This window comes from Eutrigla gurnardus (genome assembly GCF_963514095.1).
Source record: "Eutrigla gurnardus genome assembly, chromosome: 4".
Lineage (NCBI taxonomy): Eukaryota > Metazoa > Chordata > Actinopteri > Perciformes > Triglidae > Eutrigla > Eutrigla gurnardus.
The window spans coordinates 26,862,452-26,888,282 of NC_139918.1; the positions used below are offsets into that span (position 1 = coordinate 26,862,452).

At 46.0% G+C, this 25,831-nt stretch overlaps 1 protein-coding gene across 6 annotated transcripts in view; it reads right to left on the reverse strand.

The window, feature by feature from the left end:
* LOC311011816 (zinc finger protein 521-like) overlaps positions 1-24,979 on the reverse strand; it is an 85,310-nt gene extending 60,331 nt beyond the window's left edge. The window contains exons 1-3 of one of the 6 annotated variants that reach the window (XM_084006953.1): positions 24,795-24,976; positions 17,759-17,815; positions 11,169-11,369 (exon numbers count right to left, since the gene is read on the reverse strand). In XM_084006953.1, coding sequence (XP_083863079.1) covers positions 11,169-11,369; positions 17,759-17,815; positions 24,795-24,834 — 298 coding nt within the window. In that variant the 5' untranslated portion in view covers positions 24,835-24,976. Of the gene's footprint in view, positions 1-11,168; positions 11,370-17,758; positions 17,816-24,794 lie in introns of all 6 variants that reach the window. The other 5 variants (XM_084006955.1, XM_084006952.1, XM_084006951.1 and 2 more) reach the window with 5 other exon arrangements.
* Positions 24,980-25,831: the final 852 nt, after the last annotated feature.

Genomic DNA, 25,831 nt, shown 5'->3' on the forward strand with positions numbered 1-25,831 from the left:
TGGCAGGAGTGCCTTTTTCCCCTGGCTCCCACCAGAGGCTTTTTACAAAACATGTGTTGCTGACATGTTGACAGATTGCTCAGTGAAGTGTTAGGCGCATGCACACGGCCGGCCATTTAGGGGGACATGGCTTCCTACCCAACATCCTCTACCTGAGGCACCATGTTTTATACATCATCCCCCAAAGAAAAAAAGGAAACAATAAAAGGTAAGGGAGTTGCTTCCTTTGTGGAGGGAAAAGCAGAATATCAGAGAGCAGTGAGAGACTGCGCATAATGCTGCCTTAGCTGAACTGCGGCGATGGGGAGGAGCAACGGAAGTGAGAATAAGGGAGGGAAATGGTTTCAGGCAGGAAAGGAGATAAAGCGGAGAGGTGGGAAAAAAGAGCTTGGGGGGGATGCATGGTATGCTTATGTACAGCAGGTGAGCCTGTCAAACCAACAAGGAGCCATAAAAGACGTTCTCCTCATTGTCATCCTGGATTGGAACAACCAATTGCAGGCAGGAGGATGGACTCTGATCAAAGGCCAGCTCTCCAGATCCAACTTTTTGCTCCTATCAGGGTATCGACAGCACACGTCTTAAATCGCCCTGCGGCTCAAAAAGTGCTGCCGTGGCAACAGGATGGAAATGGGGATCATAATGTATTCATGGTGCCGGCGACCTGGGGGCTGCGCAGCGAGCTCTCTGGGGACCGCACTTTACCCAGAGCCAGACGTGTCTGGGCAAAATCACTCCACACAAGACAGCAGCAGAATACTGAGGAGCCATGACAGGATAGAGGGAGGGAGAGAGAGAGGGGAGGCAGCAGAGAGAGAGAGCCACGGATGGAAATGGAAGGTGATAATAGAAAACAAAGATGGGGAAGGGTAAGGACATTAGTGGTAAACAATGGCTCCTGAGAGTGTCACAGTACAGTAAAGAAAGGAGGAAAGGTTGCGTTGCTCCGGTGCCGAGTTGGAACTTTCATAACACAAAAGATTTGAGGCTTGAAAAGAAAAGAAAGAAAGAAAAAAAAAAAAAACACAGGATGTGATTGGTGGGAAGGGTTCTTGCTGGGATGAGTGGCTCTACCTTGAGATGCCTGATGCTGCTTGACCAGGTGGGTGGTTGGCTCGGAAATAAATTGCAGAGGAAATTGATCCAGATTATCATGGCCACAGAGAGACATGGCCCTTTGGCCACGGGCAAGGATGGATAAATTGCCGGATGAGTAAATGAACAGAGGAGATAGAGAAGGTGAAGATTGATGGCTGAGCAGATGGGTGGTTCAGTTGGATTGAGAGTCCGGTTACCCACCACCACCCTGCATGCCCACCCATCTCACCCACTCCTGGAAAATACATGCTTACACTGGAGATTCATCTTGATTTTTTTGTTGTTTTCTTTAATTCCCCTGGCTGAATGCAACACACTCTTTGACCCTTTCCATCCTAACGATCACCCCTCGGCCTCCACACACACACACCCACAAAAAATGCTCATATGCACAAACAAACAAACAGAGCTATAGCCTGACCTGCTTTTCCTCAACAGGAGGGCAGCTACAACAGGCACCATGCCAGGTAAACATCCTCAAGCCTCGTGCACTCGCTGCAGAGGGGAAAGCTCAACGCTGAAAACAAACTCTAAAATACAAGGAACAGTCAATTATGTTTAGGACTAGCAAGCCGTTCTTAGAATATATTTTCCTCTTACATGGCTCTCCTGCTGTACTTCGAAAAAGGAAGGGAAAAAAAGACAACTTTTGCTGCATTTTGTATCAAGGTTCCTCCAGTAAGAGAAAGTCATAACACTCCCCCCTAGAGGTGATCATTTGAATGCATTAAGTCTCCTAAAAAAAATGTGAGGATTCACCTGCAGACTGCGTTTGCGTCCTCGTGCACTAACTACCCTCCACACGTAGTACACCCTCAGGCATTCAACCTAGGGCCAAAGACAGCTCCCCTGTCTGTCTCTCCTCCTTCCCTTTAGCTGACAGGTTCTTCGACTGCTAAGCTCCAACGCGGACCTCTGTGTTCGAGATGACTGTGCACAACAATCAAGGGAGGGGAAGAGAAAGGAGTCGGCGGCGGGAGAAAAGGAATGATGAAGAGGGGCGAGTGAGAAAGGAGAGGTGGAAGAGAAACAAGGACATCAACAACTTGTTCTCGCAGAGAGATGACCCCTGGCCATCCCGAGGCATCTGGTTTATCTAGCTGCCTGGGTAAGCCACGCACACACCTAATGACTCCAGCCTGGTCCGTGTCCCATAGGTTTTTTTTATCCCGGATTACGGATGGGGAATGACAATGGGCTGGTAAACTACTGCGCCTCACGTCTAGGAGCTCATCAGACAAGGAGTCGGCCATGATGAGAAGAAGCGGGGCGGGTGGAAACAAGGTTCAAAGGCACCGAGAAGTTTCTGAATCCTATTTACATTCTGACGGGGGATTTTAACGTATCCTTAGGTTTAAGGCACCTATAGTTTTAATGGTGTGGCTGATTTGTATGCACTATAAATAGTTTATCTCAAACTGAAGGTCAAATATACCCAGAACTCTTTGCGCATAATGTTGGGCGCCAACATGGAGATGCGGTTTGGACTCTAACCTCCCTCATTCCCCCCTCCTCATGTTGCATGGCGCTGCTGAACAGACCTCAATCTACTTCTGTGGTGGAGATTAGTAATCATCTAGGGTCTTCATATTGATGGCCAGGCTCAGCTTGTTTGCATATTTACTGGCCTCAGAGCCCAGTCGCCTGAGGTGAGAAGCAAATTACATTTCTGCTTACCCCCACGCTCACAACTCTCTCACACTCTTTCGATTTTTTATCCCTCGTTTTTGCCTCTTTTTTTTTTATCCCTCAACCTCGTTTCTCTTAACATGCTGATCAGTCATCTTGCGGTAAGCATCCTCGCCTGCCCCGGTTGCATCCGAATAGCGGTCTCATTTGGCTAACATCATCACAGCGTAATCTTGTTGGAGAGAGCAATCAGTTTACTTTGGAATTAGGTATTCCGTTGGCGGGCCCGGAGAGAGGGAAGGCTCACAGGGTTTAAAGGATGCAAACGAAAGCATGCTCTCCAGAATACAGTCTTGAGCCTGATTGGGCGATAGCAACCCACACAGGCTCCATGTGAGAGTAATGAATGGCCAATGGGAGGCCCGAATAATAATGCAATTGGATTAAAATCCAATCACACGATGGTTTTTGTCTGTTGACTTTGTTTGTGGGGTATGTTCTACAAACCAAGTTCATGATGGGGAAGATGCATCATGCTTTGACATAACGTCCTAATATACAGATTAACACTCTGTTTACTACGGCTACGAGTCGGTCCTGCAGGGTTCGGTTGATCTGATTTCAGTGTACATGCGTTGCATATGGAACGATCCCGACAACGCGAGCAAGTGATCGCAACAGTCGCACGCTCTTCGCCGTCTGAAATCAGCGGCTTTATTCAGAGAATGGCTACCACAGGTGGCGAGTTACTATTTAATCAGGGATTTTAATGTCTTGGTTTATCACGGAGACATGTACCAAGCTGGCACACAACCTTCCACACGATCCCAGCCTCCTCGTTGGGAGGCCGTCTCTTCGGAGAGGCTCTCTGATCAAATCGATTGGCTCCTCCAGGATGATCGATCAGCCAGACGGTTGGAGGTGGAATAGATTAGATGACCTTTACATTCTCAGCGGTGTTGGACCCCCCCCACCCCACTGTCCACTGCTCTTAACATTAAGAGGACATCTCTGTATTACCTGACAGCAAGGCATTACTGTCAAACAATTACTTTCTGTACCGACACACAATGTTCCCTCTGCCAAAGCATAGTCCAGCTGGTGGCCTCGGAGACCTTAAACGACACCCATCCTGCCCATAAAACTAAATTTATGAACCCACCTTCCAGTCTGAAAATGGCAATTAGCGCTCAAGGAACAAATGTGTTACTTCACATGATATTTGAGAATCCCTGTCCTTGTGGGTGGCTGAACTCGCCATATCCTGAAGGATATATAGGAGTGGCTGCTCTGGAGCCCTATAGCAGCCCCCACCCAAACACTACCCCCCTGGCCAACGAAAACAACCCCCGGGAGGGGTAGAGGAGAAGGAGGGGGGGAACGTTGAGTCGGCGATAGCATAGCCCCAAAGTTCCTAAACCACAGTGGCGAGCAGGATGCCGTCACAGCTGGCTCCGCTCCTTCCTGTGGGCTCGCGCCATGGAGCTCAGCCTGCTGGGAGACATAAACCTGTCGGACTGGTCACTCTTTCCACCGCCCTCCGTCTCCCTTTCTTTCCTCCCATTACTGGCGAGTTTGGCAAAAGCCATCTGAAGGAAAAAGCCTTATGGGGATCAATGTGCAGAACATTTCCACGCAGACATGAGCTAAACGCTACGGGCAGGGAGTATCGACGCGACTCAAAACCCCGTTTTCTTTACGGATGTCTGTGAAGGAGGTTTACGTCTCGATTGCTGAACTTTTTACTTCGCCTCAAAGCCATGTTACATCCTGCCGACGCCTGGTGTTAGTGATCAAAAGGGAAACATGCCATCGCAAGAGAAAAAGCAGAGAGAAGAGTGTTGATTACAAACCGAGTTGTTTGTTCGCGTTAAGACATTTCACACGATTGTTCATCAATCCAGAGCCAGTGAACGCTCATTTGACACATAACACACCAGACAGGTGCCATCTGATTAAAAGGAAATCAAATTACTGCAAACCAAAGCGAGAAAAAAACAAACACCTTAAGGTATTTGTATTTTTAGCGTAACTTTGTATTTTATTACTTTAAAAAAAAGGTAGCAAACCATTCACACCTGATTGTACTATGCAGATTCAGAGAAGAGAATAATAAAAAAGCACAAAGCATTTGTTAGAAAACCGAGCCCAGGATGTCCATAAAGTTGCTTATGTGTCTCCGTATCGGCTTCATCATTATTCTGGTGCGCAGTCCCACGTTTGAAAGGGAAAAAAAGAAAATCATTTGAATTCTGGGGACCCAGAGGAGAGCGAGCAAAACCCAGAGGTAAGATCCAAGCTCGCTCTCCGTGCCCTTCCGTTGGCTGCCTACCTGGTAAACATCTCCACAAGCTCCTTGCTTTCAAAACACGTCAACCGGTGCCTATGTACTTTAGACCGGCCGGCCAAGCAGGAATTGAGACTTTATTTGTGTTTTTTTTTTTGTTTTTACTTTTTCCCTGCCTCTCTCTTCTGAGCCACTGCACATAACCTGTCTGGCATTAATGATGTTGTTAATAAAAATGCGGCTGGTCGGTGGGTGGATTTGCCTGGCAGGCCTGGTGCCTGTCCTTCTCAGAGATAAGCCCACTGCCGGCCTTATCTACCTCCCACAGCCCCACCCAGCAGTGCTGTGCACTGGACACACAACCAGTCAACTCATCACTGACTAATTACCACCTCTGACTGCCTTACAAAGCAGGCCTGGACTCACATCGCTGCTGCTGCTGCTGCTGAGATTGGCTCTCCTACCTTGACTGTTTCTCTCTCCACTTCTTTGTCTTTTACCCATCCCCCCTTTTCTATCGCTGTCCTTCCCGTGTCTCAATACATTTCACTTGTCTCTCCCGGCTAGTTCTGTCCTCTCCTATTGTATTTCGTCTCGGCCAACAGGCTATTACAGGGTAAGCGCTCAGATTTATGGCGGTAGTTTCCAACTGAAGGAGGAAATATGCAACAGCTACGTCGCAGGGTGGTCAGGTAAATCCTGCGTCTACCTTCCGGCGTACGTCCACGCATTTGTTTTTTTATTAAAACGCACTAATGTCCATTAATGTTACCGGTTTCTAAGCGAGAGCTTATGCCATCGGCGAGCCGGAGTCAGTTCAGTCTCATGGCTACGGCAGGGCAAGCCGAAGTCACTTGTGTTACAGAGGGAGGGAGCGGTTTCTTTTATTCAATTGTTTTCCACTTCCACGAGCGTGTGCCAAGGGGGAGGAAAGCGCCGGCTTAACACGCTCTGCAATTCAACACGGCCAGACGCAGTCCTATTAAGATTTAATGTGCCATTCTTCTGCTTGTGCCGCTTGAAAAAAAAAAAAGACTTGCAGGCTGAGGAAGAGAGTGAACAAAGAGCAGGCAGAGCCAGGGCCAGGGAGAGATGAAGAGAGGGAGAGAAACCGAGACAAGCCAGCTCCACGGCCGGGTCTTTGTCACCCGACTGAAGTCGGTACTTTCAAAGGGATGCTACATAGTGGAGGGGGAAATAACGACGGTGTCGTTGATATACGGTGTTCAATCACTCGCGTGTAGTTCTAGGTGAGTACGTGAAATTATCCCTTCCTCCTCCTCCTCGGCTATTGTGGCTACCTACTTAAGAAAGAGGTCAACTGGATGAAGTCACAGCATGTGTTTACCCTCTTGGGCGATGAATTATGTGTCGTCTAAAATGCAAAGTGCAAGCACGCAGGTGCAGCGAGGGAGTGTGTGTGTGTGCACGTGCACAAGAACACGTGTGTGTGTGTGTGTTTGCACGGCAAAGAGCAGATGAGCGACGGCAGGTTTTTAGGTAAAGGAAGGTTGCGGCGGCGTGCATTAAAAACGCCGGCTCCTCTATTCTTATTTTGATTGTTTTTCCTGCAGAAAACGCAGTCCTCGTCTGACAAAGACCAATAAATACTTTATACAGTGCATAATGTGTGCGGTGTGAAGCACTGGGGAGAGAGAAAAAGGGCGTCCTCACGAGGGCATATGCTTTGAATTCCTAATGACATTCCTGTTAACGTTACTGGCACGGTCGCACAGAAGAGGAAATGCACGGGGATGGTACGCCGCCGAGTCAAACATCTACTTAAATACTCCCTTTCTCTTTCCTCTCCCTACCTATTCCTCTCTCTCACATTTAACATGCTCCCTTTTCCCCGACACACACAAACACATACACAGGAAAAGGGAAGGAAGACTCAAGCTCAATTCTGAGGGCTCACTCTAGCATGAGGTCTCTTTTCAGTGGCTGCGTTGTGCCAGAAGTAGCTATTCTCCCCTGACCGCCTCTCCTCCTTTCAAAGCCTTGTAATCAGTGTGCTGCTCTTTGTACCAGGATGTCGCAAGACGCCCCGGCAAAAAACACAGCAGAATTTCTGATGAACGGCAGTGGCTCAGAGTTCGGCTAATCAGGTCTTGCTCATGTCGCTTTTCCTCTTATGTGAGCCCCCTTTTGAAGCAAATAAAGTCTTTGCAGTTTGGCACATTCTTCTTGGCAGCCACAAAGCAGCTGTTGGATCAATACACAAAGTTAGTTGAATATATAAATATATATATATAAAAAAAACAGTACAACCAATAGGAAGCCTGTTGGAAACAGTTAGTAGAAAACCCCGGACTGCCAGGAGCCTGTTCATAGTCGAGGGTATTACTGAATGTTTCCATGCCGCTGACCCAACGACTTGATGTAAATTAATTCAAACACTTCAAACAAACATGCCGTGGTTGGGAATGGAAAAGGGGAAACATATATCAGTGGCTTTCAACGAAATGTGTCTGGTTCCCCGTCGCAAACAGAGACTTCATATTAGAAATTTGTCTAAACTATTTCTATCATATTACTGCCGTCTTCGTTGTGGTGGGGATCTTATTGTTTTTCACGGAGTATTAATATTTCATTTGTATTTTTCTCATAAATCGGAAAAAAGTATTTTATTGAAGCTGAGTGCATTTTGCAATGTCTACAGGGAAGAAGAAAGGGGGAAATCTACATAATATAAATCCATATATGGCCCAGTTATCTCTCTCTCTTTCTCCGTTGCACCCTCTCTGATTGATTCCTTTATCTGAGGGAAGCAGAAGACATGCTCTGTTTGCTCGCGCAGTGGCCGGCAGGAAAACAGAGAAAGACACTTATTAAAAAGGTCATCTCACAGAGGGTTAAAATAGCAGGGCACGGATCTCTCTTGGGGGAGCAGCCATGCCCCCCCCTCCTCTAGTGAAGGACACAAGAAAAGGTGTTGCTCGAGGGAGCTGGACCCGTAATGAAAGAATGGCCACCAGCGTGACAGCCATGTGTGTGTGTGTGTGTGCACTGGACTATTCAAATACCTTCGGAGAGAGACACGGAATTGGAGAAAAGTGAAAACGCAATCTTTTGAATTAAAGTCGGAGCTGGATGTGTTATTTTTATTTACAGCGTGGGCTAGCTAGCAAACACCGGTTGAAATGAGCTGAGGAGCGAGGTATTTCTTTTTGGCGAGTAGGTCTGAGGGCACGTTTCCTTGCCGACCGTCGCAATCTCATATCTAAGCAGACGAACGCGAGGTCTTGTGCCAACTGAGAACAAAAGTCAAACTCTAGCTTTCTTCCTCATGACGGGATCAGTAACAACACAGGGGTGCACAGACAATACAGTGAGACGGTGAGACAAAGCATTCGAGAAGTGTTTTTTTGGAAAGGCCTATGGAATAGCAGTGCCTCCAGCCTCCTGTCTCCTCCCCAGGGCAGCCTAAAGCCCTGTCGGCAGGATGCTGATCCCCACACGGAAACCTGATCCGCAGCCATCCTGGAGCCGGAGGGGGGACGGGGGACGGGGGAGCGCTGTCTCTCCCCCCGTGGAGCCCCTCCACTTCTGCTCCGGAGTTAAAGGGGTGCTCTGGGGGAACATTCCTCTAGCCCTGCCCCAGCCAGCCTCCACTCTCAGCTCTCTAGAGGAGCATTCTTCCAGCCCTGCCCTAGCCTTCACTGGGATCTCCTGGGGAGCATTCCTGAAGCCCTGCCCCAGCCCAAGACGGGCTCCCTGGGGACGCATTCCTGCAGCACTCTCTCCCTCTCTCCCTCTAACTCCCTCCTTCTCTTTCTCAGACTCTTGCCTTCCTCCGCAGTCCAGCATTAGTGCGATCAATAGCACCGATCGCATCAGGGACACGAGGCAATCCATACCCATGCGCTCCCTTAGCGCACTGCAGTGGTCACGGCTTAAGTGCATGGAAAGGTGTTATACCTCTGCCAGACGGGGGGGAGACAATGGCCGCCATTGATCGCGGTGACATGTAACATCTTTCTTCTTTTCTCTCTCCGACCGTCGGGGCGTGGTCGACATGCAGCTAGCATCAGACTTTTATTTAGTCTGTTTCGTCTCGCTCCTGCGGTGAAACTTGTGTTTTCACCGTAGAGCGGACGAGGCCCAGAAAAAACATGTGATGTAGTGCATTTATGTGGGCATGTCTGGTTCTGGTAATACGCTGTATACGCTTATGGGGTATCAGCTGTAAGGGGGGGGGGGGGGGGTTCTGTCAGGGAACAGCAAGCAAATTTCCATATGTGGATTGGTTCTAGTCAAGCTCTGCAATTTGTTTACCAAAAATAAAACATTTCAAATTGTAAAAGTGGAAGGTTTAGCAGGTGCTGGCGGTTGATTAGAAAATGGTTCTAATAAAGGATCCATCTGTGAGTAGAGACTTGATGTAAGGCAGATTAATTGGTCATGGATGTCTACATAATGCCACATAGGAAATCTCCTCCCATATTCTAGAGAATACACACACACACACACACAAACACAAAGTACTTAGTATGCCATCTAGAAGTTTCTTTTCTCCCACTGTGTTTGAATACTAATAGAGTGTTTCTGCGCAATCACAATACCCTAATGGCAATTAGATTCTTTTGTTTGGTTTCCACGGGGGCTCTTATACAAACTGTGTTTTTTTTTTTTCTTTCTCCACATCATTGAGCAATTAAGAGTTATTTGTCCGGAAGATTGACATTTATAAAACCAGGCTTAATTATTGAAAAGATATAGCTGAGTCATGTCATGACCACCTTGTAAGAGGCCCCTGAATCATACTCTCACATGAAAAATAACTATGTCCAGATCCGTTAAACCATCAAATAACTATAATTTGAAGGGAATTTTAATTGAAGCGATGTAATCGCACGCCCCCATGATGCATACCCTTTGTGTTTTTTATTTCCTCGGTTACCCCCTAAACAGAAACTCTGTGCCGGCTTGATGGAATTGGGTGTTACATTGAGAAAAAAGGAAAGGAGGTTCTAGCACATAGTTTCCTTCAAACCCATGCAACGCTTTTGTTGGATGACAGTAAACGTGAAAGTAAACAGCGCATTGGATTTCACACCTTTAGCCGACTGACCGTCACTTTGAATTTGCACACACGAGCTCACTGCAGCATACGTATGTAAAAAAAGAAAAAAAATTAAAAGGCAGACACAAACACGCATGCATTTCTGGCTTAGATTAACAGCAATGGGTGCATGATAGAATACACACACACATGCATGCAAAAACACGGGGCTCGGTTCGTGAGACTGTTTTACAGTTAATGGAAAATCTTTGTGAAACTCGTGGGATATCTACAGTACCCTATAATTTGTGGCTTTCTTGATTGTGGGTTGTAAAATATGAAATCAAACGGCGCTTGAATGTAAACAGAAGAGAGAGACTCGCTTTACTCATGGAACGGGGGATTTTGACTTTGGCTTTTTGAAATGATAAACGGGAGCTGCTGTGCATCAGAAACAAGATTGATTGCATTTTAAGCAGATGAGGTCTGTGCCCAAACATCAGGAAATGTGTGTCAGGTGACGGTTTTCTCGATTGTAGGGGGGGGGGGAGAAAGAAAGGAGGACAGGGAAGCACATGGAAACCTTCAGTTCACATCATTAGTTGTGTCTGCCACCTTGTCAGAGTATTTATAGCCTTATTCATTCATCAACAGGTCAATGACACAGTCTGCCAATGGCATCCTTCTCTGCCGGTCATACTACTGCGGCTAGCTAGCTAGCTAGCATCAGGACTTTCCCGGAGCGAGGACCCGGTTCTGGTCTGGTATTCGGTGCATGTTTTACTCCAGTGAAATTATTCAAATTAGTACAGCGCTGTGTAAAATGTTAACATTGAAACAAGCAAGGACACAATACACTATAAATACCTACTGTAGCCTACAGTGATGCATTGTTAGGACACACGGAGGCCTATTTGTAAGTCTGTAGATGTTGATGTGCGGCTCGTATAAATAATGTGTGTGTGTGTCTGTGTTGTTGGATGTCTACCAAGCAAACTGGTAGTCTGGTGTTGTGCTCCCCTCGGCTCAGCGTACTAACACACATATTGTGGCGTACTCTCTGGTGAAAGGCATAGAGCGAGAGTGGGAGTGGGAGAGGAGCTGAGTGGCAGAGTGGAGGGGAGGCTCGGTGGGCTGAACGTTGTTTACCTGTCAGCTGGCATTGATTAATCTTGTGTTCGGTGAGATCGCTCAGCGACTCGAACACCTGCCGGCAGCTGTCGCAGCTGTGCAGCGCGGCCTCCTCGTCGTCCTCTTCTCCCTCCTCGCCTTCCTCTGGAGAGAGCAGCCTCTTCCTCAGACGCCCGGTCTCACCATCCTCCGCCGCCCTCTCGAGGGCGCACTCTGGATCTGCCGAAAGCCACAGGAAAAAATGACAGCGGCACATAGTCAAGAGGGGGTGACCCAACACAAGTGAGGCACTACGGCTTCCTCTGGGTGACAATAAAATGGATTTCTAGACTCTGGATTTAATAAAAACAATAATAAAAGCTGTAATAAAAATGCAGGTTCAATTTGGGCCTCTGTAACTCAACCACTCATGCCATAACAGAACTGTTGGGCAGGTGAGGCTGAGAGATGCACACACACACACACACACACACAGAGACAGGGGTGGCACGACACACACACACACACATGCACACACACACCTCTGTTATTAGAAATGGTTTTACGTTGTGTTTGCCCTGCTTCACCCAAGCAAAACTTCAGTATATGAAACTAGACTGATGGGAATATGTGTAGTTAATAAATCCTGGATTGCAGTTTTTGGCTGGAACCAAAAAGAAATATGAAATTCCGCCAGTTGAGTGTTGAATTGCATCAGTCAGCGTCTATCAAAAAGGGAGACAGACCTTGTTGCCATATTAGCCAGACATCTAGGCCAGGACTGTTGGATGTATGGAAGCGTAGCACACACAAAAATGAGATTGTGGTGTGTGTGTGTGTGTGTGTTAGGGGCTGTCGTCACGACACACTTCCCTAAATTATTCAGCCTTGCTCGCAGGCAGCCGCGGGTCGCACACATCAATATTCTTCAATCCATCTGCAGTTTTGTCTCTTGTTGGCTTTGTGCTGCAGCAGTGCCAGGGGTGGGCGACTGACTGAACCAGGACTGGGAATCATCTTTCACTGGGTACCAAATCTGCACCAACTTCAACGCGGCGCTTTTAAAAGATATTCTGGATCTGGAATCAAACCTGGCGTCGTTCGCTCACACACACTCCGTAAACATCTTCTCCTCGGACGCGGGAGGGAAATCTGGCTACGCGACAGCATCTTATAAATAGGCAGCATGGCCCGCGGCCCTCTTTCTCTCCCCTGCTGTGACCATTACACTTCAGAATAAGGCTGATTAAAAAGCCATACTTCCAATCAAACAATCATGTCACCCTGGTTAAAGCTTTGTGGGAGAGGGGAAAAACCCCCCTTTGCACTTCCCTGGCAGCCATTTTAAGCCCCAAATGATGCAAGTGTTCCTTCAGCTTGTCCTGAAACTCCGGAGGGGAACGTAAGGAGGCAGGAGGGGAGGGGGGGACTTTATTTTCCCGCCTAGCACACAGTTAACAAAAGGCACACAGGTGTATATATACATGCCAGGTGTCTGTACACGCCGGGCGGCCATTTTAGAAGTCCTGTTCCTTCTGTAGGGTGCTATTAAAAACAGTGAAATTCCTTGAGGAAAGGCGTTCCAGAACTCATCAAGGCCACCCAGGATTTTTTCCCTTTCCCCCTCACTTGCGCCAAGTATTGATGTAACATCACACCCTCCATTGTCCTTCCCTCTTGGCGACTGAGGCTCTCGGAACATGCCCTCTAAAAATATCAGCACTGTGGTCCCCGGTGGGACCATGCAGAACAGAACAGAAGGTGTTTCAAGAAAATGAAAATCCCATCCCAATCCTCACAGATGCAGGCCTTTCTTGCTCTTGGGGGGTGGGGGGGGGTGAGGCCAAAAGCCACACAATATAGACTAATGGTTCATTTTTACAGGGTGCCTGATTAAGACATTTTTTTTGGCCTTTATGAATCATTCAGTCCCGTCAGAGGAAAATAAACCGATGGCTGCATTTAAGCATGTTATTTCCCCCGTGCATTACGCAGATGCACTTTTAATTCCGTTTTTTTTCCCTCTCGCATTGTTCTCACGTTAACTTTTATGAGAACCCCAAAGAAGCCTCATGCATGTTTGATTTGCTTGTCTTCTCTTGTTGCGAGTGACGAGTTTCAGCTGCAACTTCCAGCCGAACCCAAGCTGGGTCAGTGCTCTCGGTCGAGCCGAGTGACCTCCGGTGCACCGCTGTGATGCGGCGCTGGAAGTGTAAACTACTACACGGTTGGATGCGGGGGGGTTGGGGAAGCGTGAACGAAGGAAGGGGGTGGGGGTGTGGGGGGAGAACTTGACACGGCAAGGTCACGTCCAACCCTGGGATTAAAGAGCCACATCAATACTGAGGTTCCAGTGCCTCTGGGCCTCATACAGTAATCCATCAGATCAGGACATCCTCTTCTAGCAGTCTCTACAGGCTGGACAGCAGATCAATACCAGCATGCTCGGAATGGCTGACAATCACATGTGGAATATGAGGGTTGAAGATGCGTGGCATATTGAGAATTATTTCCTCGTTAATTTTGTTAATCAGCTTGAAAATGTTTTGCGGAGGCTGGTACGGACAAGAGGGAAGCCACATTGACCGTTGATCCATATCCTGATAAGGTCAGCTCGAAGTAAGATGATCGTAGCTCCGACTGCGAAATTATTCATAAGGGGGAATGTGATGAAGAAGATCTTTACGGCACTAAAGCAACATTAATTTTGTACCGTTTGTGATGGTGATTGACGTCTTTGCGGCCGTGTAATGTGTGTCCGAGTCGGAGTCCATCCATCACGCCAGCTCTCGTCTCGTACGGTTGCCGGGTGACATTTATCATGCCACAACTTTCATCTGTGAGTTGAAGAGTCCCCTGGACCCCCCACCCTTTATGTTATTGAATATTTCTGCTCTTAAATATTTATAACCTTTTAATTGATATTCTCTTCTCTGCTCCCTTCAGACCCCACCAGGGACCCGTGGTCCCTAGCAGGGAAGCCTACGCCCCCCCCCTCCCCTGCTGCCTGGCCCACACACTGAGACAGGTGGGGGACACTGACCACGGGGAGGGAGGAACCTACAGGAACTCTCAAAGAAAGCTAGAAGAGTGGTAGAGCGGATAGTCTTGGCCGAGCTGCAAAGCCCTGAAATAGAATTATGATCTTAAAAAGTTTACCTCGCCTTTAGCCTTGCTGTAGATTTGTCCAACCCTAAGCTTTAAGATTAAATAAAATATTGAGCGCCTAGAACAAGGGGGGGGAAGTAGTTGTCGGGTACTGAGCCATTTTTTTGAAATGCGTGAAACCACTGAGGGCAATGTTCTTACTTTGCCTGTAGATACAGTACGTCTGGCTCCATCAGGGTTTTTTAGCCCAAGTCTTTCTTTGTGCAATGAAAGACCTTGGTGTCGAAAAACATCATTACCAGCTCAACCATCTCCTCATTTCCCCTATCATTTCCCAGAGTTCCCCGTTTCTATGATCCCCCCCCATCCACGGCAAAAAAAAAAACCCCACCCTGCAACCACCCACCCCCAAGTTGGAATTAAGAATTTATTTTAACCAGCGAGCAGCTTCTGTCGACACATGTCGGCGGGCCTGATCAAAGGTGAGCGCGCTCCTTTATCAGAGTGAGGGAGGCTGTCAGAAATAGGAGGACATTAAGATTGAATAACCTTCACACGGTTGCCGGCACCTCATTATTTAAAAATCTAAAACTTTTGCAGTGCACCCGCCATATATATAGGTCACACTACATTCTAATGCCACATGTGCCTCCGAGTGTATCCTCCTCTGTGTGGATGGGATTTGGGGCTCTCCACTTAGACCGTCACATCCACTGATCCCCCCCATCATTAAAGAATGTCATGATCCGGCGACGCGGCTGTGCGCTTGACACTTGCCAGATTGTTAACGATCCTCGAGAATTTGCATCGGAGTCTGTGTTCGTATGGTCGGTGCATGCGATTTTGAGTTATCTGCTTCGAGTCCCCCCGGATACACATTACAGACTAATTGCAGTTTAATATTTTTGGTGCATTTGAAGTTTGACAGTAGATTAGCGGAGGTTGTTTGTCAAAAGCTCGTTTCTCTTAGAACGCTTAACACATTAGGAGCTCAAAGTGACGCGCTGACAGACGAAATGTTACCCACCTTGTTTTATGTTCCAAAAAAAGGGTGGGAAAAAGCATGCAGTATTATTTATGAAAATGTTATGATGCATGCTGAGATATGGATAGCGCGGTGAGAGAGAGAGAGAGAAAAAGGTGCTAAACAATTACACAAGGCGCAAGAGCAAACAATGACGACAAGACACGAAGGCAGAATCACAGACGGCATCATCCGCCGGTAAAATCTCCAGACCAAAAAAAGAAAAGAAATGAGGATACAAAGAAGAGTGAAAACCAAAGCAGCTGAATGAGAAACAACATTTGAACATAGCAAATGCTCTCTCTCACTCCCGTCTCACTCGCTCTCTCACAGAGAGTGATAATATTGAACGGAGCGCCTTGCTATGCCATTAGTGCAGTAAAACATCAAAGGAAATGAATAATAGAGAATATGATTTTCTGAAGTGGTGGAGTGAAAAAGTCCTTTCCTCTTCCTGCCGTAGCGAAGCCCTGCAGTACATTGATCTGTGGGCAGCCTCAGCCAGCGTCTCAGACACCACACCACTACTCTACACTACGGCACCTTGCCACCCAGACACCCCTTCAGATCTCTGTAACACTTCCATTTGCCTCAGTCCACTCTACTTTGACAGAGCTGACAACCTCCTCCGAAAAAAGAAAAAAAAAACGCCTCAATTTGACATAGCCGAGAGCCAAGAAAGAAAGAAAAGAAAGAAAAAAGGGATGTATATATAAGAGAGAAGAAAAAGCACGGAGCATGTGGTTATAATTACACACAGGCAGCGCAGTGGTAAAGCCAAGCTGCAGATCTTAAGCCTGCTCGACACTCTCTGGGTAAAAAAGCGCACTGCCTCATTAAATCTCAGATATCACACTGTTCCTGCCCCTCTATACTATGCATAATACCGTCTATCTTTTAGAGGGGCCTCTTTTGTTAGCATTTCTCCTTTGCTACGTATCAAACATGAATGAGAAACAGGATGCAGGGCCTGCGGAACGCTTGCAGAGTCATAGAAGAGCGTGGCCGGGGGTCTACTTATGAGGCAGATCTTGACACCACGTCTGATTAAGCCCTCGGCTCGTCAGGAGTCTAATGGCTATTGTTGGCCAGGATGGTGAAAGGCAGGTAAGCATTTGCGTTTGCTCGTGGTTTAACCAGTACGGATGAATCGCCGCCGCTACGATAGAGACGCGCGATTGAATATTTTGAAAGTCGGAGGAGACGACAAGCAAACACTTTCCTTATTGACCGTTTGTCAGGCTGCATCCAGAGATGAGGGGAGGGTTAAAAATAAATAAATCAGTCAGACGAAGTCAAATGAGGAAAGTGAGAAATTAATTTGTGCGCCCTCCTGATTTCTCCACAGGCAGACATCGATCGTGTGGCGGCTGTCTCCCCTCACTCTGGAGATGGAGGTGGTGGAGGTGGTGGTGGAGGGACGGGGGAGAGAGGGGAGATTTGTGTGTCTGAGGGGGTCGTTGTAATCAGGCACACTCATTAGCTCTACTTTGACTCTGGATGACAGGAGGTCTCCGAGGCGAGTCTGCCTTTTATGCCCAGTCCTTCATCCCTCCCCGAGCGGAAGTGAGAGGGGGCTTGAGGAGGCGTTTTTTTTCCCCAAACAGAACCACCCACCTACACCTATCAATATATATTAACTCAGGGGCAGATGCATCCCAGAAATCAACATCAAATACAAAAATGTACACTAAAGGGTCAATCGGAAACACGCGAGAGGTTAGATGGATAACGGCAAAGGTCAAAAACTTTTGACTGACGTCTTCCTCTAAATACGAATGAGAAAAAAAAAGCCTGCATGCTCCTGTATTTTGCACAGGAGCACTCAGAAAGCTCTGGGTAAATGCTGGACTAATGTGGCAGCCTAGGAGTACCCAGGGTCCCCAGCCTGCTGGGCAAAACCATCCATATCGGGTTTAAAATAACCACGCCTGAGACTTAACCTTTACCAGAGACAAATGAAATGAAAATATACAGTGTGGTGCATCAGGAGCAGGCTTCATTCATAGGGGGCTTTCTGCTAGCCTGACCTGAATTACCGCTCTGTTCCTGGAGGGCCACAGTGAATGGCACGCGTGGAGACAGGACACATTCATCTGGGTAGCTCTATTCTACATCATACAGAGGGTTGGGAAACAAAGCGTCTGGAAACAAAAAAAACTAAAAAAAAAAAAAACAGAAACACAAGGACAGCTTTAAAGCACACCTGCATGTAAGCATGCACACAAAGCAAAGCTCTGCCCTTCTCCTAAACACATGCAACCATGCAGTTTACAGACAGGAAGCCTCAAAAACAGGAAATACAGACTTTTTCCCTTATCGTTCTGAACCCAGCAAAGATTTCACACACACACACACACACACACACACACACACACACACACACACACATACACACACACACACACACACACACACACACACTCAGACACGCAGACACGCAGACACATGATCCACTTTCCAGCCGAAAATGATGAAATATGAAATGGAGCATTACCGCTTGGAATGGCAGTCTGCCCAGGACTGTGCTGGTCCTCTGTCACATTGTCTTCTACTGCCAGAAAAAAAGAGAAGGGGGAGAAAAAAAAAAGAGGGAAAGAAACAGTTAACGGTGAAAAACAAGTTAGACACATTGAGATTTCCTTCTTTTTTATTATTTACTATTGAGATTTTCTGTATGGAAACTCCAGGAGATTTCAACAGCTTTCGACAGCTCAACCTGTGGTTTGGGAATCCACACAAGCCTTTCATATGTATGAGGTTTGGCAACAAGGCAAACAGCCACCCACGTAAATAACATATTGGACTGGGTAATGACGTGATGAATTATGAACGTCTCCCATGAAACGTCCTCTCACACATCAACAGTGACCAAGTGAAAAACACCTTGATGAAGCTTTGCACAGTGCCTTGCCTTTTCGCTATCAAAAAAAACAAACAAAAAAAAAGATTTGAAGATTCCCAGCGACAAATACGGAGCCGTGATCCAAACTTAAACATAAAAACATACATTCACGTCGGCACAACAATCCAAAGCAGGTGCAAATTGCCTTTTTCCTCTTCAACGGGATGCCTGGCAAAAAATAGTGACAGCTTGATGGGCACTGAAACCCACTCATTAGGCACATGGCAACTAAACCACTTTTGACTTTTTGATAACAGCATGGCCTTGAAATATCCAACTTCTGTTTAGTAAAAAAAGGTAGAAACCTTTTCCATTGGAGCCTTTTTTTTGTGACTGGTGAGAGTTCCTTGTGGCATGTCAAGTACAAGAAATGAAATGGATTTTAACAGCGGGAAGAGAACAAAAGAGTCTCCCACCTGTTCCATGTAAAATGAGGGTCTCACTGAGGACTTCTTACGCCTCTGCGTTCCACCCCTGCAGTTGAAATGCATTCTCCATTATGTCTTTCTTTTTCTAGCCTTTCATTTTCCTGGGCAAAGAGGGAAGGGGGGAGTCTGACAGGACCTCCCAGTAGGGGAGTGTGGCAGCGACTGCCAAAGCAGAAACTGGCGCACTTTAAAAAAAAAAAAAACTCACAAAATATCCTGTACTTTGCATAATTAAGGCAGGATCCTATGGTGGCACAAGCCGCCCCCTTGGGGGAAGTGAGAGTCGGTGTCAAGTGGGGTGTCAAGCCTCAGTGAAAAAATGAAGAAGGAAAAGTGTCCGTCTCTTATGAAGATGGCAAACGACGGACGCTGTTTCGCCGTCAGGCCTCGTCCAGATAAAACCAAATTTCAAAAAGAAATCCAGGAGCACCATCCGCTGATCATATACAGACGGACATATTCCCCTTAGCAACTATTCTAATTGATGCACACAAAAATATGCTAAACAAATGTCCATGGGTTCGGCAATTAATTAGCTGCATCAATTAAAAGTGATGGAATAGACGTGGTTGGACACCATGGAGGTACATCCCTCTGCATCAGCCAACACAGAAACCTTGTCCTGTTAAAGGAGGCCTTAGTGACTGACGCCCTGAGAGTTTAATGAGTTTCTCCAGCACTGTTGAGCGCCTTGCATTCTAGGATCATTTAAATGGGCTAGGGACGGGGGTCCTAATAAATCCCCCATGGTTCCATCAGAGATTGGCGGTGGGAGGCGGCGTTTTTGTTTTGATTACCGTCCCTGTTGGTGAGATGAGGCAGTTCAGGCAGAAAATCCTATTTCCATTTCGCAACTTAAACATTGCAGCGGGTTTTGTGGTGATTTGTCACCACTGTGAACTTATTAAAAGTTTTGCCATTTAAAAAAGTAAACAACGTCCATCACGGGCGCTAATACGTTTGCTCATTTGCACCTGTCTTCTGGATAATTAATAGCTAGCCAAGAGCGATCATAGAGGGTGAGCTGTCAAGTGAGGGCAGACCCCTGTGATGTTTCATTCTGCCCGGACATTTGATCAACAATCCTAAACGCGGCACAAATACAAATAGCCGGACAGATTTAATTAAAGAAACACTCAAAAAAAAAAAAAAAGAAGCTTGTGAGCGCTTGCATAATGACGATGACTTCGACGGGAACAAAAAAAAAAAAAGAAACACTCTGTCCACATTGTTCTTAATGCATCACGGCTATCAGTTAATTAATGTTTGACAAGGTACAGTGTATCACTCAGTCAGTGACGAGCCGTAATCACGCTGCTGGTTTTTTGTTGATATAATACCAAACACACATGGGACAGTTTCAGCACTGCTCCCTTTTTGATTGTCAAAACGGCGAGCAGGAAAGACATAATCCCACAACAAGTGGCGCAGCATTAAAGGCCACTAATTAACACACTCGGCCACACACACACACACATACACACACAAAACGAACGCTGAGTAACCGTTGTTATATATTGAGAGTGACAATCCCCACGGTGGGACGTTTTCCTCTTTTAGGGATGAGTTCGTTTTTCTACTGGTAAAGAGCACAAAAACAAGGAGCAAAGAAGAAGAAAAAAAAAAACGCAAAATGAAAAATCTGATTGATCACCACATGCAGAGCTGGCATAAAACTAATGATTTAATAGGCATGAATAAGCAAAACATGACTTGGACCTTTCCTAATCTATCAAATGAATTCCTGCTAAGAGAATAGAAGTGCATGTACGTGCATCCAAACACGTGTATAATTACTGTGCATATTTGGTGTTTTTTCCCCTCCAGTGGATCGCCACGTATTTGTGTGTGTATGCATCACGTCTGAGATATTACACACACACACACAGAAAGAGAGTGAGGAAAAAAGAAGCCCAGAGTGTGTTCCTGGATATGCGTGACTCATCTGCTTGGTTACAGCCAGCTTGGATGATACAGTGCCGAACACAATGGCTGTGTAATCCGCCCTGACTGACCGGGAAGGAGACGCTCGCCACAGGGACTACAACTCAATTTAGCTCAGGTCAAGAGGTCAACCCTCCTCAATTAGGGCTGAGGAAGGGGAGGGAGGGAGGACACACACTGCACATGAATAACTTTCTTAATGAGCATTATTTGAACTGGTGATTAGTGTCATAAATAATTTGCAATAGAGGAGCGTGTTAATCACGTTGCATAATATTTGTAATCCTTCATATATTGCCATGTAGTGGAAGTGAATCATAAGAGCAAAAAAAAAAAAAAAAAACTCCTCCAGTAGCAACACAAAAAAACCCCATCGTCAATCAATGAGCCCGTTACGCAATTACCGCAAATATAGCTTCCAAAAAGAAATAAATAAATCCATTCGTGCAGGGATACAAGATAGATGGGGGAAGAGAGCGTTCGTAACGTATCATTTCATTTGCAGCAGTGGTGGAAATCAATCAGCGCCTCTGAATCAGAAGTCTTCCTCCATGTGGCAGACAATCCATGACAACAAGAGAGACACATGCCACGGAGCAAGCAGAGATATCGGCCAGCTCCCGCGACACCCCGTCCAACACTGAGCCGCATGTCAAGAGCACTGACAACCGTGCTAATGGGATTTTTTCCACGGCTCCATCATAATTTCCTTAATGATAATACTAACCATATTTTTGTGTCACATTAGAAAAGTGTTAATGGGTGTTATGCTACAGATCATTAATTGTGAACAGACTGGAATGCTGCAGCTTCCAATAAACGAAGAATGACGCAACTGTGAGAGCAGGGTAGGAAAAAAATTAGAGCTGCATAAAGTATTCTGTTTTTTTTTTTTTAATTGTTCAAATTAAGAGGTGCCCCTTATTTCATTTATCATTTAAGACACTGAATGCAGTGTGAATTTAAAATTAAAGAGTCAAATTGGATATTTTGGATGAGTTTTTCTGACAATAATAATCAAGTTTAAAAAGGTGCCGTCACACTTTCTAGTCACACAGGCCTTCTAAAAAGGAGAGGAGGGGGGAAGGGCTATCCATCTCTGGGAATAACAGTCAAGTTTCTTTTCTCCAAAAAAGCAAAACTTCAAATTGTGAGAAATGTGGGTTTAAAAAAAAAAAAACACACATATATCTATTTTAATTATCCTTGAAGCAGTTTTATTTCACCTGCCATGAAGGTAAATAAAATAATATGCTTTGAGTCCGATCTCTACGTCTGAGCAGAGAAGCAGGCGATCTTATTTACTTCATTTTCAATGGAACCCCTTCACAGATTTCATAAAATCAACCCGTCCTGGTGGGTTCATATTTAAAGAGTAAAATAATATTTCCTTCTTATGTACAGCCAAGCAAAACTCGCTCGTGTGGCGACAAATTTCAGCTCCTCGAAAACATCAAATATTTAAGGTGTACATGACACAGCGCTGATTTCATGACAACCTCCATACTTAAAGTAAATGGCGCGGATAATATATTTATATATGCGGATGACAGACATGGAAAACTTCCTCCTCAGCCAATAAACACATCGGGGCTTGAGACTGTCATTTGTGCTCCAAATGAAATCATCAAACCCAGCTCACATTATTCAGGAAGTGCTGTAGGACAGGCAACGTGGCACTCATCACACGCTACACGCAGGATCTGGAGTGAGATCCTCCTTCCTCGCTGCTCACCACCGACTCAGGCAATGTGCTGACCCAAAGCCTCTGCACATCAAAACAAAATTACAATGTGCCTACAGTTGAGAAATGTAGAAGGCTCGGGATTGAGTAAATGTCAGTGGCTGGGGTGAAGTGTTTGCATATAAGCGAATGATGTATGGTCTTGTCCTGTGCCATTTATTCCCCCAAGCAATAACGTAGCCGGATCTGTCTCTCAGACTTAATTGAAACGGGACTTGTAATGTTGCCCTTTTCCTCAATGGGACCAAAAACATAACCTCTGACTCCCACAAGCAGCCAATACTGAGACAGTGGGTGTGTTGGACTACACAAGGGGGAGAAGAAAAGAAAGAAGAAGAAGAGAAAAAAAAAAGAGTGCCAACTGTCACAGCATTATTTTCTGATCTCCTTCTGCATACACTCCACATCCATACTATCTACACCGGTGGCTTAAAACAACGCCGCACACGATGCCCGTCCTCCACCTTCCTTTCCATGTTCCATCGGCACCTCTGTTTATTTTCTCTTCCGCAGAACAAAGTGTTCTTTCTGCGCTAAAAAAGAAAAAAAAAGGAGGCACCGTCCACATTGACCACTGCCTCAAGTCGACAGAAGACAACCTATAAAAAGTGAAACCTGAACTCTGCAACCACATTACAGTACGTGCACGTGCATGCACATGAGGACGCAGCCAAACACACATTTAGACTTTTGTTTCGTGCAAAAAAAATATATTTGGAGAAAAGCCTCCAAAATTAAATGACGATTCCTGTCTTCTGCAAAACAATAGTGGAGAGTACAGTGTGAAGGAACTATTTAAAAACACAAAAAAACAACAAGGAAAGTTATTGTGGACATCTGTATAAGTGTATCTGTCCCCCCGAGGGGAGAGATAGACAAAGAACAATAAATAACATCTGCCTGGCCTTCCTTGGGTCTGATCCAAAACAGGGAAATATCTATGACGTATCTGCATTTCTGCTCCGCTTCAGCAGTCGCAACGAGGACATAAAAGTCGAGATGTTTTGTGCACCACATTTTTCCAATTTAAATTTTACTGACAATAACAAAACAAACAATGTCATCACTCCGACTTCATTTGCATACTGATTTGCTCACTCTCTATCCCTCCGTCTCACGCACATAGATGGCCACAAATCTTGACAGATGTTCTACTGGATTCACACGCGTACACACACACACACACACACACTTGTAGCATGCAGGCATGCTTGCTGGGGACTATTATATCTAAGTGATGTGTCTTTTGAGAATAGCAATTGTCAAACCAACTAACCAAATAAAAAAGAAGAAGAAAAAAAAAAGAGTCGATGCCAATCTGGTCTGAGAAAATGTGGATCTATGTATAGAGCTGTTGTACTGTGAAAGGAGCAGTGCAGGTCTGGGGAGAGAGAGCGAATGTGACAATTTTTAAGATGTGCATGCACTCACATTTCCACCCCTCTCCTGGGTATTGATTTAAAATGGTGGCTGCATGAATATACCACCGCAGACCATGTAATCTTCCTTTGAGATGAAGACTTCCGAGAACGAAAGGGGGAGAGAGAGAAAGGGCTCCACAGACCACAAGCTGGGAATGTGAAATTGTGGACAATTATTTGCTGAGCAAAATACAATGCCTGCCAGATGAACTGGAGCTCAACCTCCAAAAACCCAGTGCCCCCCCCCCCCCCCCCCCCCCCGCCACCAAAAAAGCTACAGAGAAAAGTAGTGTCTGAATATGTGTGTTCATGCATGTTCCCCCCCCTCTCTCACACACATGTACACTCAGACACAAATGCACGGTCATATTACCACCAGTCCAACGGTTTAAAAAAACAAGAAAAAGTAGCCCCAAAAATATTAAAAAACTACAAAAACACACAGATCGACTTACATTGACACAAGACAAAAACATCACAAAGTTGTTCCCCAGCTCTGCCCTGATAAATCCAGATGTTTACAACTTTTTAATGAACGTGTCCAATTAGCACAACATCACCTCTAATTTCTCCAACTATTGCACACACACACACTTGCAGCCCACCTCCCTCCCCCCCACACAGAAAATGTTTCCTCCTTAGTTTCTCAGACAGGAGGTGGGGTCACGTGACTCTGCACCCCATTCCATCAGACGGCTTAAGTTCCGAGCAGGAGCGTCTTTAACACATCCAGATGTTTGTTTCGCGCTACACTGTTGCTCTCTACAAAAAAAGAAAAAAAGAAAAATCCAAAATCACCCAATGCTCCCCCCCCCCCCTCCCTTTGCACTTCTACTGGCATTACAATGCAGGCTGAACTGTAACCGATCGGCTCTTCCCCGACACCAAGTGCGTACACGCAGGTCGACTCCATGCGCAACACAACAGGAAGAACACTTGGAAATGCGTAAAAATGTAGATATATAAGGGAGACGGCTACATCTCAGGGAGCGATAAGTTGAGATCATGCTCGTCTAGACTTGTCATCACCTTTATAAAAAAAAAAATACAAAATTGTTGTGAGAGCCACCAAACGTGGGCTTGTCACTTACCTTTCAGTGATCTTGGCTTAGCTTGCTTGCGGCGCGACATCCTATAGAAAAAAAAACGCTGAAGTTGCTCAGCTTCAGCTAATTTGTGTAAAGGGGATATAGTCTTAAAAGGGTAGAGTCTCTCTCTTAAATCCCGCTGACCAGAATCGCGGCTGCCTTTTTTACCATTACAGAAAGATGCAACTTAGCCCCCCTCGTTTTTTTCCGCCGCGCGGTCTTAACCACGAGTTTGCTGTTATTTTGTGATGAGTAGGTGGATGTTATAAAAAAAAAAAAAATCCAATTACCCCCCACACACACCCCCCGATCTCTGTTTTAGTTGTGCCGGGTATCTGGGAAAAGTGGGAGAATATAGTGATCCCCGTCACGCGCTGCCATTCTCCGGGAAAACACGCGCGCGCGTGTCGGCATGATGTTCGTTTAGGAATAAAAGCGCAATATTTGCTTTTCGCGATCTCATCTCAAATGCGTCCCGCGTGAGGAAAGATACATCGGCAAAACAGCCTCCTGTGAGAGCAGCAGCAAAAAAAAAGGAAGGAAAAAAATGCAACCCAAAAAAAAAAAATAAGGAGGAAAAAAAATAATTACACTTTTCACTTCATATCCACCTAAACAGCGTGAAAACTACCATAGACTCCCTTCTTTTCTCACTCCAGTCAGCTAATCATGAATTAGGTTTCGGAATCTGATCTAAGTCTACGTCTAAATTGCTCTTAAAAGAGGATGAAGAAGCAGAGAGAAGATGGAAGCTCCCTCCTCATCACAAACCTGCAAGGTCTTGGACTGCGCTGTCGCTCCGGTAGTCCACATAATAATGGAAAATGGAAGCAAGGCCCCCAAAGCCATCAGGATGGCTCCAGAGGGGGCCCCTACCCCGCAGGGACTCGCTCTGTACGTAATCACTGAGGAAATCATTGTCAGCCTGCCTGCACTCACACACAGACAGAGAGGCATGATTAAAATCCTAGGGATCACGGCAAGATGCGGAACGCTGGATCGGCTGGTCCCCGGATCCGGAGTCGAACTCTAAACCCAAA